Raw genomic sequence first — 15,720 nt, 5'->3', positions numbered from 1 at the left:
ACAACAAAAAACTCCACCAGTTAGAGTAGAGAATGGGACTCATACATAGTAGGCACCCAATAAATATTTACTACATAAATGAACAAATCAAAGTAGAGGGACACTGCAGCATGTTTTTCAAGACCAAACTTAATTAAATCTGGAGACAGTCAGGAGGCTAAGGCCAGTAAACATCACAAGAGAAACCAGAAAGAGAAATTCCAAGCAGAGAAGCTGTCTTATTTTAGCCACTGGAGAAGAGGTACATTTGAGAAGGCAAGTTGTTAGAGAATAAGAGGGATGGTAGTTGGTGTCATGCCCAGAACACTTCAGTAAATATAAGGACTGCTGAATACAAAAGCACAGCATGCTGATCCCGAGGGGCACAACAGGCTTAAAAGACCTAAACCAGTCTGCCTTGGATGGGAGAGCCATCTATAGCACTAGAAAAGAGCTATTTTATTTAGGAACAATTTAACGAAAGATAAGGAGGTTGAATTTTCCCAAGATTCCTTAGTTTCTAGGCTAACACTCACATGTATAAAACCAGTATTATATTTCTAATAACAAAGATGATGAGGCTAATAAATTCAAAGCTACTCAAGCAATCTATGACCAAAAAATCATAATACTGACTTTAGAGGTTCCCTGTTTTAAGTTAATAGAATGTATCTAGACAAAGGCTAGCCACAAAGTATGAGATAGATCTATATGGGATGTGAAATACCAAGTTTCTTGCTTTGTTTTATATGACCCCCTTTTCTTCAAAGATAAAAGCTATAAAAAATCATATATAGAACTAGCCAGTTTGGCTCAGTGGATACAGCATTGGCCTGCAGACTGAAGGGTCCTGGGTTTAATTCTAGTCAAGGGCACATGCCCAGATTGCAGGCTCAATCCCAGTAGGGGGCATGCATCAATGATTCTCTCTCATCATTGATGTTTCTCTCTCTCCCTCTCTCTTCCACTCTGAAATCAATAAAAACATTTTTAAAAATCATATGTATTAATATATGCATGTATATGCATAGAAAAAGATTGAGAATACATACCAAGTTCCCCTCAATAACAGGAATAAGAAAGGAGAGAACTTTCATTTTTACTTTTTATATACCTATATTTAATAGTATTCCTTATTATAAAAATGTATATTTCTAAGTAAAAAACTGAAAGAGAATAAAAATGCTCAGGATCTATCAATCTTCAATGGAAAATGTTGGATCCCTTCCTTTTACTAAGACAAAACCTTCAAATCAAATTAAAACCCTATACTTTAGCCCAGCTGGAGTAGCTCAGTTGGTTGAGTGTCATCCTGTGCACTGAAAGGTTGCTGCTTTGATTCCCAGTGAGGGAACATACCTGGATTGCGGGTTCCATTCCCAGTTGGGGCAGGTATGGAAGGCAACTGATCAATATTTCTCTTTCAGATCGATGTCTTTCTCTCCCTGCCCCTCTTCCTCGATAGGATTTAAATAAATAAATAAATAAATAAATAAATAAATAAATACCTATACTTTAATTTCCTCAATACACTTGTCTGTAGGAGTAGTAGACCTCCAATGAGACTGTCCATAACATGCATGTCTGAAGAGGTCAGGAACACCATAATCTTACACCATAACTTTTGAAGGATCTCAAAGCTTTGATCAGGTTCTCATACTTACCTTTTTTATTGGTTGTGAAGTACTTGGAGTCAGTCATGGTGTTGGCTCTTTAATGTGCACCTACAGCAAGAGAAAAGAATTTCTTTCTTAAAATTAATGTATGCCTTGCTGGACATAAATACCTTGGATAAAGAACATTTACATATTAGAATTTCTGTATTCAAAAATGAGTGTCTTCTTCCTTACCACTATCATTGGTGATTCAAGGGATGCAAAGATAATTAAGAATGTAACTCTTGCCTGGGACAAAAGCCAAATGAAATGGATTAATAATCTGAACCTATCATGGCTTTGTGATTTTATTCACAATTATCTTCGGAAAGCCTCCAAGACCTACAACTAGACCTTTTTATAAATACATCTTCAGTTAGTCACTCAAATATTTAAGATAAGGCAAAGTTTGTTTTGAGAGATTCCCCCCATTACTTTCCATTCAGGAAAATGTGATTTACTTCCCTGCCTCAAGATGAAGTCACTTCAAAACCTGTATTCTGGGCCTGGTCAGTGTGGGTCAGTGGGTTGGGTGTCATCCTATGCATCAAAAGGTTGCCAGTTCAATTCTCATTCAGGGCACATGCCCAGGTTGTGGGCTCGATCCCTGGTAGGGGATGTGTCAGGAGGCAGCCTAAAGATGTATCACTCTCACATCGATGTTTCTCTCTCTCCTTCTCCCTTTCTCACTCTCTAAAAAGCAATAAAATAACTTAAAAAACAAACATATATTCTGAATCAGTGTAAGGTCAAAGAAGAAAACAATTCTGCCAATCTATTTACCACTGCATGCAACTTTCAATAAAAGGAATATATTTATTTATTTATTTATTTATTTAAAAGCCTAAATTATTAGATTACTCTGACAACAGACATCTAGAGAGGAAAACACGCTTTACCCATGGATTTTTTTAAACTATGATTTTCCAACAATATACACTTAGCACAACAGTATTACCAAAGAATAAATAACAATTTACTGTTAAAAACAAGGCAAAAAACTTGAGGTATTTGTTTAGTCACATTGAATACAAAAGAGAACCAGAACTGGCATTAAAATTTAAAAGAACACAAATTCCACCCTCAACTTTAACTCTTCTGTTTCAATTTCCAGAAATAATCTAGCTGACACATGGCTCTACCAATAAAACGAAGAGTACTAGTCACATTTCTTCCCACATGAGAAAATGTTTTGATTTCAGAAACTCATAGTAAGACTTTTATCTAACATACCTGACGTCTTTGAATACATTAAAATTTTCTTTTAATAATATTCCTTCTGCACTCAAAACTGAGTATCTTCTTCTTTACCACCATAATTAACAATACTGATTACCAAATTTAGGAAAGATGCCCTGGTACCTGTTCATTACTGTCAGATCAAAACAACACAGGTGATAATGTATTTGGCAAACCTGAATGATTAACACATTGGGCTAACAACAGTAAATATGGATGAGAGAAAAGACCTACTCACTAAACAAATCAATGTAATCAAGGAAAAGGAGAAAGAGCCAGAAAACATAAAATATTGAAAAAAGCTAAGCTCAAATCATCTCTAAAATGTGCTGCTTGGACAACCTAAGAGAAATTAGACTTATTTACTATCTTTCCAAACAGCAACCTTACTATTTAGTCCTCATACAATAGACTTTATCAGAATTTCACTGAATTACCTTGTTAAAAGAAGTGAGCTAGAACTCACAACAAATATTATTATAGAATACAGAAATTTCTTTTGATCGAATATGTTATAATTAATTAGTCTGTAGCAGAGGCTTGCCTTACACAATATTTTCATAATGCCTTTCTAGCAAAAATTCAAAGAATGTATAATCATTTAATCCATTCACAATGTAAACTAAATGTGGAGTGGCATATTGAAGAAAGGAGTCCTTCACATAAAAGACTTGGAATTAATCTGAAGTTATCATCTAAGGACTTAGGAACACAAAGAGAAAAACCAATCTACAGAAATGGTTACTGGAGCCTAACAGAAGGGCCGTAGCTCGAGGCTGTTGTGGTCTGTCTATTATTATGCCATTCTAAGTCCTATAGGATCAAACTTAAAACTTGCTTAAGATTTAAAAACAAAATCTGCTTGGAATTTTTCACCCAGTTTCTTTGAAAAGTGGTACAAAAATCGTTGTTTGCTTAATGCTCTCAGACACACACATGTTAAATTCTTAACAGTTTTCAATACAACCTGTTAAACATTAAATTAACCTAATCTTAAATCCTACCTTTATTAATGACCCACACATTTCCTTACTTCCCCTAACAAATTTCACTGTCAAGGAATATATTTCTGTCCTATTCATTGTGAGCATTAAGTGTTCTTAACAAGAGATTAATATACCAACCCACAAAATCTCAGGGGAGAAAATCGAAAGTAATCTTAGATTCTAAATTAAGAATCCCTACTCTTCCCTGGCCTGTGGATCAGTGGTTAGAGCATCAGCCCCCAGACCAAGGGTCTTGGATTCCATTCCTAGTCAAGGGCAAGTACCTAGATTTCGGGTTCACTCCCCGCTCCCCTCCCCGCAGGGGATGTGAGGCGAGTGCAGGAGGCAACCAGTGGGTGTTTCTCTCTCTTTCTCAGTCTCTGTCTCCACCTCCCTCCCTCCCTTCCACTCTCTGAAAAGCAATGAAAAAAATATCCTCAGGAGATGATTTACAAAACAAAAAAGGAAGGAAGGAAGGAAGGAAGGAAGGAAGGAAGGAAGGAAGGAAGGAAGGAAGGAAGGAAGGAAGGAAGGAAGGAAGGATGGATCTCTGGGCTTAGAAGGGGAAAACCATCACTCTCTTAGCTCACACTGTTGTAAACACCAGTAATGGAGTATCCCTCACTCACATTGGCTGGGAAATAGTTGTATCAAGTCAGTCCCTGCCTTAAATTCCAAGAAAAATGAAAATAGTCTATACAAAAACAAATATGAGGTGGTGGGTGCACAACATCATGAATGTATGAAGTGCCACTGAACTGCTCACTTTTAAATGGTTAATTTTGTTATGTGAATTTCACTTCAAAAAATTACATTTGTATAAATTTTTTAAAATGAGATGCACTTAATCACATGCCAGAAATGGGCATAACCAGATTCTCCAAAATATAGGATGAGGAAAACTATTGTCTGCATTAGAAGCCAAAAAAAAAAAAAAAAAAAAAAAAGCAGCCAAGATAGAACTCAAGAAAAAAAAATTAAGTATCATTTTCTCAAAAATCAAGCTCCTGGAGGGAAAAACACATTGTTCCTTCAGGAGAGCCTCAGGAAAGAGCAAAACCATCCCAGAGTTTGAACTCACCCTACCCTTCAACCAGACCGACAAGTCCTGGCTGTTCTGAGGGCTTGCAACATGGCCTAGGGGCATTGTTAAAAAACACAGAGCACACAGTAACTTTCACTTGGCCTAGCCCAGGGTGTCATGTCACTGCACTTGAGAGAAGGCCTCCCGGTACAGGATTATACATGTAGATTTAACATAACCTAGTTTCTACTAAATATAGATTGTGAAAGTCCTTCCTCTCCTACTTCTCCCTCCTTCCAGTCGCCCTAAAGAAAATAAGGCCAGAAAAATATTAATAGAGTCTTAATTTCGAATGGCTCTCTGGGAAATGGCAGCTAAATTAAGAGTTCACAAGGTCACTAAATCCCTTTTCACTGAAATTTGAGCTTTACACAGTTTGGTGTTTATACTAAAAAACTGGCCAAAGAGTTAACCACAGTATTCCAGCAATCTTTTATTACAAGGGTAAGAAGTGCTAATCAGATATTTCAATAATAATGCAAAGACAACAGCATCTTCAGGTCTCATTCAGCTCATAAGAAATTACAAAAGACACCTAATTACAACAGACACACCTGTAATTTCACTAAAATATGACAGACTACAAGGTAATTTGTTAATATTATACAGTAAGAAAGAAGCTCAAAGTTTTACATCTAATTTTTAACTGAAATACCAATAAACTCTGGAAAACTTAAACCTAGAAGGAAGCAAAGAAGGAAAAAGGGAGAGCATATTCTATCTTATTCATTCCTTGTTCAGTTTGGTTCAAACCTGAGCCTAAAATGTACTGGACTTTCTTGAGTCTCTTAATTCACAGAAAGTTAGCTTTTATTAATTTTACCACCCAGCTTTCAGGGAGGCCGTTTGCAGAACACACTATCCTTTGGCTTCCTTGGGAGTTTCAACTGTTAAGATACCTGCAAACAGTTCTCACCTTACCACTAGCTTAGTCATCACTGGAATGTGTTACACTTTTCACATTACAGCTGCATCTCCTTCATCCGCTGCTATTATTACTTTGTAAGTGTACCCTGAGGCCAAGCAAGAGAAGTATACCACGAAGGCTATTAACAATTTAAATTGTTCCTCATTGAGACCACCTTCTCTCTCATTCTGCCTTTCCTAAACTTACCGCGTTTTCTTTATTTTAAAAAATTACATTGATTATAAGTGTCTGACATTTAAAAAACACTTCTTTCTAAAAGTCAAAGTTTAATGAAGCATTCATACTTGATTCACGTTGCTTCATCAGGAAGCAGCCAAGTAAGTGTGTTCAGTAAAAGCCCTAAATACTACTCTGAAAACAATCAGCAGGAATAAATTCTTTGGATTCAAAGAATTAGGAAGTACCAGGAAGTACTAATTTCTTTGCCTCCGGCTTAATCTACGGCCTTGCTCAAACCAGACCATTCCTGCTAAATCCAAAATGGAAAAATTCCGGGCTAAGATTTATCCCCACTAGCTCCCCGCCCCCTCGTTCACCTCGGGCCAGTTCTGAAGGTTTTTCCTCCCCATCTCTCTCTTTCTTTAATATATTTTTAATGATTTCAGAGACGGAGGGAGGGGGAGGGAGAGAAACATCAATGGTGAGAATCACTGATCGGCTGTCTCCTGCACGCCCCCCACAGGGGATCGAGCCCGCAACCGGGGCGTGTGCCCCGCCGGGGAATCGAACCGTGGCCTCCGGGTTCACAGGCCGACGCCCAAGCACTGGGCCACGCCAGCTGGGCTCCCCCCGTCTCTTAAGGGTCAGGAATTCCTGTTCGTTACCCAGGTGGTCAGGATTCTGGAGGTTTGTCCCTCCATTACGGGGCGGGGGAGAAGCGGCTCGGAGGCGAACGAGGTTTGCCCACCATTGGGGGGACGCCCTTTTCCCTTTAGCTGGCGGGGCACGTCCCAGGCTCTCCGGGAGCGACGCCCCTCGGCCTCCGGCCTCTGCCGACCACACCCCTGGCCTGTGGCCTCCCTGACCCGCCGGCGTCGGCACCTCCCTGCCGGCCTGCGCGCCCCAGCTCCCGGCCGCCAGCCCCCCAGGGTCCCCTCACCCCGCCACGGCCGGGGAGTCCCTTTTCTCCAACCCTCTTCCTCACAACGGTCACACCCGACGGCTCACTCCATCCTCAACGGTCACGCTCCTAGGATTTCCTCTCCTCCGCCCGTCTCCAACCCGACCTCGGGCCACCCTCCTCCCGCGCCTCCACGGGGGACACACCCCAAAGTTAGCCGCCCTGAACTCACCGGAGGCAAGGGCGGGGGTGGCGGCGGCGGCGGCGGCCGGAGAGCGCGGCCCCAGCGGTGTTGGAATGGTTTCCTGCACGTCACGACTCCTTTTCCAGGTCTAAGCCACTGCGCCAAACCCGCTTTGCCAGGGACAAAGATGGTGGGCAGGAAACGCCGCGCGACGTCAGAGAGTCTCGCCGCGCGACGTCATCCCGGCGCGCGGGAGAGCGGAGGCAGCGATCCCGTCGCCTGGGCGGTGCAAAGATTTTTTTATTTTATTTTTTCTATTTTCTTGGTCGGGAAGCGACCTGCCACCGGCGTCTCAAATGATGTTCAGTGTCTAGCCGAAGGGATGCATTAAGCAAGCTGACATTCTCCGGATTTGTTTCCTCGCACGGTTCTCTAAAAAAAACACTGAAATACTCTGTTCCTTTCTTAAAGAAAAACCAACTCAGCTAACGTCCCGGGCCAGCTCAGGAGCGCGGACAGTGGTGACCCAGCCCAGGGCTGTGCACGGGCCTAGCTAGCACTAGAGGAGAGGGGTGCAAAGGAAAAGGCTGAGATGGCAGCGGATGGGAGTTGAAATCGCTGCCCTGAATGTATGTCACTAGGAAAGTTGCCTCAGTTCTCCTCAATCTTCGTTTTCTTATCTGCGAAATAAAGTCTCAAATGATTTACACTCTCTCTTGGTTTTGTGAAGCATAACTGGGATAGAGTACATTATGCACCTAGCATGTAATAGGTTTGCTTACACAAAAGTGAAGTTCTTTTTGTTAGCCACAAATTAGACATCTCTGTATCTTACCCTCAATTTTGCTGTGAACCTAAAACAACTGCTCTAAAATAAGACCTTTTTTAAAATGTGGAGAGAGAGAGAGAGGCTGGGGCAGAAGCTGAGGAAACCAAATTTGGAAAGGGATCAAGAAAAAGTGATCAGAGAGGCAGAAGGAAAAGCCAGCAGTTATGTTTCAGGATGCTTTTATAATTTCAGGAAAGAAGTATATCAATCTGTTCACACTTCCATTTCTGAGGCCTAGCCCCCCTCCCCAAAATTTGTTGGATGAATGAATGAATGAATGAATGAGTAGTCAATAACATCAATTGCTACAGTCTCCTTCCCATGGCCCTTAGTGCCTGCATGGTTTGGCCCCTGCCTACCTCTCTAATATCATTTTATGCCTCTCAGTCACTCCTCATTCCACATATTCCCCTTTTGCTGGCTATTGTAACACTCAAATATGCCAAGTTCTTTCCCACCTTAGGGCCTCCACAAATACTCCTCCTCCTGCCTAATATTCTTTTTCCCCAACTCCTCACATGACTGGTTCATAATTTGGTCTCAGTTTAAGTGCAATCTCCTCAGAAAGGCACTCCCTGGTTACCCAGTGTCCCCTCCTATCCCATCCGTCTTATTCAATTTAGAAATTACATATTAGTTTGTTATTTTCCTCCCCAACTAGACTGTAAATTCCATTATAGTGTAGATACTTTGTATGTTTTGTTGTTGTTGTTTAATCCTCACCTGTGGATATTTTTCCGTTGATTTTTTTTTTTAAAGAGAGTGGAGGGGAAGGGAAAGAGAAATATCGATGTGAGAGAAACACATCGGTTGGTTGCCTCCTGCATGTTGTTCGCTTGAGGAAAGCTTGTATATAACAGCTACCATTGATCAAGCACCTAACAAGTACCAGGTACTTTATAAATACATTATGTCTAGTCTTTAAGCTCTGTAAGGTAAAAATCTTTATCAATGTGACTTTTTAGCAGGCATTTTGGTAAAGAACACCTTTTAGAAGTATAATTAAGGTTAACTTGTAATATATCATTTCTTTCTATTCAAATAACCAAAGCCAAATCTTGTTTCTGAGGGTTCTCATTATGCAAAGCAATTATCTATCTACTTACCCTAAGGTCCTCTGGGCAGTGAATAATACCTTCTATATACTACCTATTTAGCCCAGAGGTGAAGGAGGAGTTCTGGAGAGAGAAGACAGCTTGAACTTGAACTTTTGTCCAAATTCAATAAACCTGTATTAGCAATGCAAATGAGGCAAAGTTGCATAACAGCACTTTGCAAACCGTAAGGTAAATTACACCAACTTTGTTGTTTTTTTTTGTTTTTTTTTTAAATTTATTGATTAAGGTGTCACATATTTGTCCTCATCCCCCCATTCCCATCCCACACCCCTCCCCATGGATGCCCCAACCCTCTGTTGAACTTAAGCATTGGTTAGGCTCATATGCATGCACACAAGACCTTTGGTTGATCTCTCCCCCCTCCCCCCACCCTCCCCTATCCTCCCTCTGAAGCCCGATAGTCCGATCGATGCCTCCTTGTTTAAATTACACCAACTTTGGTATACAATGAAAAGTATCTTTTCTGTCAAGCTTCCCCAGTTTCTGCTGGTGGAACTTATCGGGATTCCTTCGTCTTAGCACCCTATTCGTATAGCTAATAGGACACACCCTCCCGTGTACAAAGATAGGAATCATTTTTATCTAGGGTAGCAAGTAACTAAGAGTTTGTGCTAGAATACAACCAAACGTAGAACACTATGGTAAACTACCAGCTTGGACGAAATGTAATAACAAAACTCACAAAGTTTGAGGTCTCACAGGAACCTTTCTCATCCTAATCATCTTTCTTTATCAAATCTTTCCCAAAAGGCGAATAATATAAATGCCCCATCACACCTGCTGCACCCACACTGAGAGCCTTCCACCTGCACATTCCCTTTATCCCTCCGCTCCTAGCTCCACCGCCCGCGGGACCAAGTTCCGGCGCCAGAGGAGGGCGCCCCAAACATCTTGTCAAAAACACCTCTGCAGAGACTCAGAGCGGTGGTTTCCTACCCAGATAGCATGCAAACCCAACTAACTAAAGCGACCAAGTATTTCTCTGGGAAGCGCCCAGCGCCCTTTTATTTCCGCGGGGGCGGAAGCGGAAGTGCTAGTGGGTCATAGAGTTTTCTAGTTCCGGTTTGGGGCCACGTTTAGGGCTAGAGCGCCTCTTGTCCGCGGCTGTTCCCCACCACCCGCGGCTTCCATTTCCCGGTGCGGCTTCTGTCCTAAAGCGGAGACCTCCCTTCAAATGTGGCGTCGCGGGTCCGTCGCGCCTCGCCTGGGGTCAGCGCGCAAGGACGGGCGCGGGCGGGGTGCTTAGCAGCCGGCGGCTGGAGCCAGACCTCGGGTACCGGCCCGCACCTGCACCTCTAATTTCTCAGAACAGGTGGACTTTTGAGCCCTCGCGATTGGAAGCCCCTGATTGGCAGCTTCCTCGATTGCAGCTCGAGAGGACAGACCTCCTGGCCCATACCTATCCCCCATGGTCACGCTCTGCCCTGTGAGGTGCAGCATTTGCAAGTCACCCCTTCTCCACACAGCACTTCCACCCAAGTTAGTCTGCGTTAACTTCGAAGTTAGTCTGCGTTAACTTCGTTCTTCCTTGAGACCCGTCCCCTCTGCCTCCAGATGTGATCTCCCCCCCCCCCCTCAGTTCCTGTAAAAAGTGAGAACTAGGAGTCTCGGGTATCCAGCAGAAATATTACTTTTAAGACTGATCACCCATTGGACACCCCGAACAAGTTCATGCTTACTAGAGGCAAAGTGAAACCCAGTGCACGCAGAAAGCTATGGCTGAGCACGGGGCTCACATCACAGCTGCTTCTGTGGATGACCAGCCATCCATCTTTGAGGTGGTAGCACAGGACAGTTTAATGACAGCAGTGAGACCTGCTCTTCAGCATGTGGTCAAGGTAAGGTATTAATTCTTTAAATGGTTTTAGGGACGACTGGGTAAAAACCAAACCAGTAATTTGAGTTTATCTTGTAGCCTAGGTTTGAAATGACCAATTAGCACATAATTCACATAATTTAACGGTTATTGAACCGCTGTTATGTGTAGAGCCCAGAAATGAATGCCCAGCACCACACGAAGGATAGGGTAGGCCCCAAAAGTAGTGACCTGTTTAATCTCAAAGTGTAGAATTTAGAGAGTGTGAGGGTGAGGGGAATGCAAATATAAGGCATAGTACCTGTGAAATGGAGTGAATTTCATTTATTAATATCTACTGTGCTTTAGGTTCTTGCAGAATCAAATCCTGCCCACTATGGCTTCTTTTGGAGATGGTTTGATGAAATCTTTACGCTGCTGGATCTTCTGCTCCAGCAGCATTATCTGTCTAAAACCAGTGCCTCGTTTTCTGAAAACTTTTACGGCTTAAAGCGGATTGTAACGGGGGACACACACAAGCTTCAGAGACTGGCTAGTGCGGGTCTCCCAAAGAAGCAGCTTTGGAAGTCAATTATGTTCCTGGTTCTTCTTCCCTATCTGAAAGTGAAGCTGGAGAAGCTGGTTTCTAGCCTTAGAGAAGAGGATGAATATTCTATCCATCCCCCTTCTTCCCGCTGGAAACAATTCTACAGAGCCTTCCTGGCAGCCTACCCATTTGTTAACATGGCCTGGGAAGGCTGGTTTCTTGTACAACAACTTCGATACATCCTAGGAAAAGCTCAGCATCACTCACCACTGCTTAGTCTGGCTGGAGTTCGGCTAGGCCGACTTACAGTTCAGGATATACAAGCTCTGGAGCACAAAGCAGCTGAAGCCAGCATGATGCAGCAACCAGCCAGGAGGTAAGGCCTTAACATTACCCCAAGTCTTTGATTAACAGATTCAAAAATCTTACTTTAATTTTGTGAAATCACCTCCTTCAGTCCACATTGAGGTATTTTATAAAATCATAGAAAAATTCTGTGTTCATAAATCAAGGATTGCCATCCTGGTAAGCAACCTCATCATAACTACTACACTTGCTATGGCCAGGCCCTGAGCTAGGTGTTGGTTTTATATACATTATCCCAATCCCCATCACAGCTCATCCATTAGCCCAATTTAAGCTGAGGAAACTAAGCCCTAGCAGCTAAGTACCTTGTCAAGGCCACACAGCTAGAAGGTGGCAGAGCTGAGATTCAAGGCAGATCAACACAATTCTCGACTACTCTTAACCACGATGCTATACTGCTTCTAGTTAGTGTTCATGTTCTCCTACAAGTTTAAATATATATATATTCCTCAATGCTGCTAAGTTAATTTTTGTTAAGTGAGTTGTTTCTTTTTCTGGATATACTATCTTCCACGCATACACAAAAAGGTCTATATAATCAATGTCTCACTAATTTCTTCTCCACACACAAAAACCTAGTCTTTAAAAACAAAGCTTTGCTCCTGTGCTCCTAAAATACTGTTAGTCAGAAAGGGAATCATTTAGAGTACAGCCTTAAGGAGACAATACCAGTCTGGCAACTGTTCATTCCCCAAACTGAATTGGTGATTCTGATGAGAAGTGTGAGAAATACAATTATATTAATCACTCTGCAATTGTACCTAAACAAAGTTTCTCCTTTTGCCTTCTTGTTCTATTTTCTAACAGTATTAGTGAGAAGATCAAGTCAACTCTGAAAAAAGCTCTGGGGGGTGTTGCCTTATCCCTCTCTACTGGCCTGTCTGTCGGTGTATTCTTCCTGCAATTCCTTGAGTGGTGGTACTCATCTGAAAATCAAGAAACCATCAAATCACTGACTGCCCTGCCTACTCCACCACCACCTATACACCTAGACTACAATTCTGATTCTCCCCTGTTACCCAAAATGAAGACTGTGTGCCCACTGTGTCGTAAAACCCGGGTGAATGATACTGTTCTTGCCACCTCTGGCTATGTGTTTTGCTATCGCTGTGTGTTTAGTTATGTGAGGACTCACCAGGCTTGTCCCATCACAGGTTATCCAACAGAAGTACAACACCTAATTAAACTGTACTCCCCTGACAACTGAAAGGGATTAGCATCTTATCTTGCAGCAAAATTATTGCCTAAAAGGCCACAGGGCTGGTTTTCAGCATGGTACACAGCCTTATTTCGTACTTCTTAACGTCAATTCATAATTATATGAATTTTAAAAAAATATATGGATTTCTTTAAAAGGCTATACCCATGGGTTTGCCCTTCTAACCTGCTCTCCTGGCCCCAACTTAAAGTTAACCAAGCTGATTAGAGGAAGAGAATTGAGGGTTAGTGTAGACGTGGATAAAAGAGGGTAGTCAGTACAGAAGCTGTTCCTTAAAGAACAAGGTATAGAAGCTCTCAGGAAAAACCCATGTTAGACCTCATAGTGGGTGATGTAGGGGAAGCAGACCTTTTATTTAGAAAAGTTTTCATCTGCCTATGAGGAAGAGGTTTCATCAGTTTGCGGTGTGAAAAGTGGGCTGACTCTTGAAAAACAATAGCTCCTTCTATATACTGTGACCCATTGGTTATGTAATATCTGCTGTAATTTATCAACTTTTAAAGATTTCTTTATGAGTCTTTCTTGGGAAACTGGTTAAAGAAAAATTAAGGTCAAGTGTATATATAGATTTTGGTGAGAAAGCAAAGCTAATAAGCAATGAAGAGATGAAGTAAGCCTAGATGGTGTGGCTCAGTGGTTGAGCATTAACACATGCACCAAGAGGTCGCCGGTTCAATTTCCAGTCAGGGTACGTGCCTGGGTTGTAGGCTCAGTCCCCAGTGAGGGGCATGCAGCAGGCAGCCAATCTCTCTTATCAATATTTCTATCTCTCTCCCTCTACCTTCCTCTCTCTCTAAAATCAATAAATATTTTAAAAAGATGAAGTAAAATACTCATCTATGTGTGAGGAAAGGCTCCTTTAATAAGCTCTTTCTCCTTGCTATTAAGAGTTTGCTAAACTGGCATGAATTATTCTGGCTATTACTAAAGTTTCTATGAAACGCTTAAATACATTGCAAGAATAAATGTTTTTGGCAAAGAACTGTTCCATGTTGTCATGATTGTATAGAAACTGAAAGATTACTTGAGGTGTTTAAAGTAAATTTTTCATTCAGACAACCTTTGACTTTTTGGGGTATTTTTGTATTAACATGTTTTTTTGCTAATCCAATAGTTGGGGGGGGGAAAGTCCTCTACTCAAACAGCCAAGAATTCAGCATTCAGCCTTGTTAGAAATATCTTGTATTAGAAAGACTACAAAAACACCTAAGTTGCCTATGCAGAAAAATTCATGCCTGGATTGGCAAACTGATGGAAAATATAGGTTAAAAAAATCATCATGACTAGATGAGGAAGGATGAAAGTAATTTGTAGGTGCCTCTGCTGAGATAGGTGTTTTCCAATATTTTAACTCATTTTAGCAATTCAAAGGACAAACATTCTCTAATGGCACCACAGTGATAAAACTAAATTCTGAAATGGAACATCCTATAGATTTTAAAATATTAACACTTTTACCAGGTGTACCAATTAATAATGCGGATTTTTTCAATAGATGGAGTTACACATATGTTGATATATATGCGATTTGATATGTATGCTGTTTTGTTGTATTGACAACAAGCTTCAAAACTTTATATGTCAAATTTTCTGAAGATGTTAACATCATAGATATTTTTACGCTTAAAAACGTCGAATTTCATGCCAAAAAAGAGCATGTGCAGGAAGTTCTAATTCATTACTTTATTTTGAAGAAAAGTGCTGCTGAATACTTCGGCAAGCTTATGGTGAACATGCTCCATCTCAAGATACTTGTGAACGATGGTTTAAACGCTTTAAAAGTGATGATTTCTATGTGAAAAACAAAGAACATCCAGGTCAATTTGAACCACGCTTTGATCATAAAACAACCAGAATGGTCCAGAAGACACAGCAAAGTAATTTTGCTTCATGATAACACACCATCACCCACTTCAAAACCAGTTAAAGACATGTTAAAAGATCTTGTCTGGGAAGTACTAATACACACGCCGTATTCACCAGACCTTGCTCCTTCAGATTACCACTCATTCCGATCGATGGCACACGCACTTTCTAAGCAGCACTTGAAAATGTACGAAGAAGTGGAAAATTGGGTTTCTGAATGGTTTGCCTCAAAACATGAAAAGTTCTATTGGAACGGTATCCACAAATTACCTGAAAGATGGGGGAAATATGTAGCTAGCGATGGACATTACTTTGAATAAAGCACTTTTGATGTTTCTCTTGAAATTATCTTTGTGTTTTCTTTGATTACAACATCTGCATTATTAACCAGTACACCTGGTATGTATCACTAGAGGCCCGATGCACGAAATTCGTGCAAGGGGCTCAGCCCTCGGAGTTGAGGTGGCTGCCTAGGCCCTCGCAGCCCCAGCCAAAGCCATCTGGAAGGACGTCTGGTTTAATTAGCATATTATGCTTTTATTATTATAGATAAGAGTATATGGGATAGTTGCAAGAATTCTTATTAAATAGCAAGGTTTACCAAAGCAAATATAAACATTTTTAATACAATTTTTAATGTAATAAGTCAATAAGAGAACTGAACCAGATTCAGGATTGAAATAATGTAGTACTCCATGAAGGTATCAAAGCCAGATTTTTCACCTCAACCTAAGAAGGAAAACATGAAAGTATCAGTAAAATTCAAATACCAAAGAAACAGTCATATACATAATAAAACCAGTATCCAAATAGGCTAGAACATACCAATGTGGGAAAACCATAACCAGACTCAGCTCAGAGAGAA

The 15,720-nt window shown here is 41.2% G+C and overlaps 2 protein-coding genes across 4 annotated transcripts in view; one reads left to right on the top strand and one right to left on the bottom strand.

The window, feature by feature from the left end:
* AP2B1 (adaptor related protein complex 2 subunit beta 1) overlaps positions 1 to 7,326 on the bottom strand; it is a 106,886-nt gene extending 99,560 nt beyond the window's left edge. The window contains exons 1-2 of one of the 3 annotated variants that reach the window (XM_079797831.1): positions 7,164 to 7,326; positions 1,644 to 1,703 (exon numbers count right to left, since the gene is read on the bottom strand). In XM_079797831.1, coding sequence (XP_079653957.1) covers positions 1,644 to 1,680 — 37 coding nt within the window. In that variant the 5' untranslated portion in view covers positions 1,681 to 1,703; positions 7,164 to 7,326. Of the gene's footprint in view, positions 1 to 1,643; positions 1,704 to 6,970; positions 7,110 to 7,163 lie in introns of those variants that run through there. The other 2 variants (XM_079797833.1, XM_079797832.1) reach the window with 2 other exon arrangements.
* Positions 7,327 to 9,475: 2,149 nt separating this feature from the next.
* PEX12 (peroxisomal biogenesis factor 12) lies at positions 9,476 to 15,323 on the top strand. Its single transcript, XM_079799031.1, has 3 exons — positions 9,476 to 10,900; positions 11,227 to 11,780; positions 12,578 to 15,323. The coding sequence occupies exons 1-3, from the start codon at positions 10,778 to 10,780 to the stop codon at positions 12,975 to 12,977; spliced, it is 1,077 nt and encodes a 358-aa protein (XP_079655157.1). The 5' UTR covers positions 9,476 to 10,777; the 3' UTR covers positions 12,978 to 15,323.
* Positions 15,324 to 15,720: the final 397 nt, after the last annotated feature.

This window comes from Cnephaeus nilssonii (genome assembly GCF_951640355.1).
Source record: "Cnephaeus nilssonii genome assembly, chromosome: 19".
Classification (NCBI taxonomy): domain Eukaryota; kingdom Metazoa; phylum Chordata; class Mammalia; order Chiroptera; family Vespertilionidae; genus Cnephaeus; species Cnephaeus nilssonii.
This window is presented reverse-complemented; position numbering and strand designations above follow the sequence as displayed.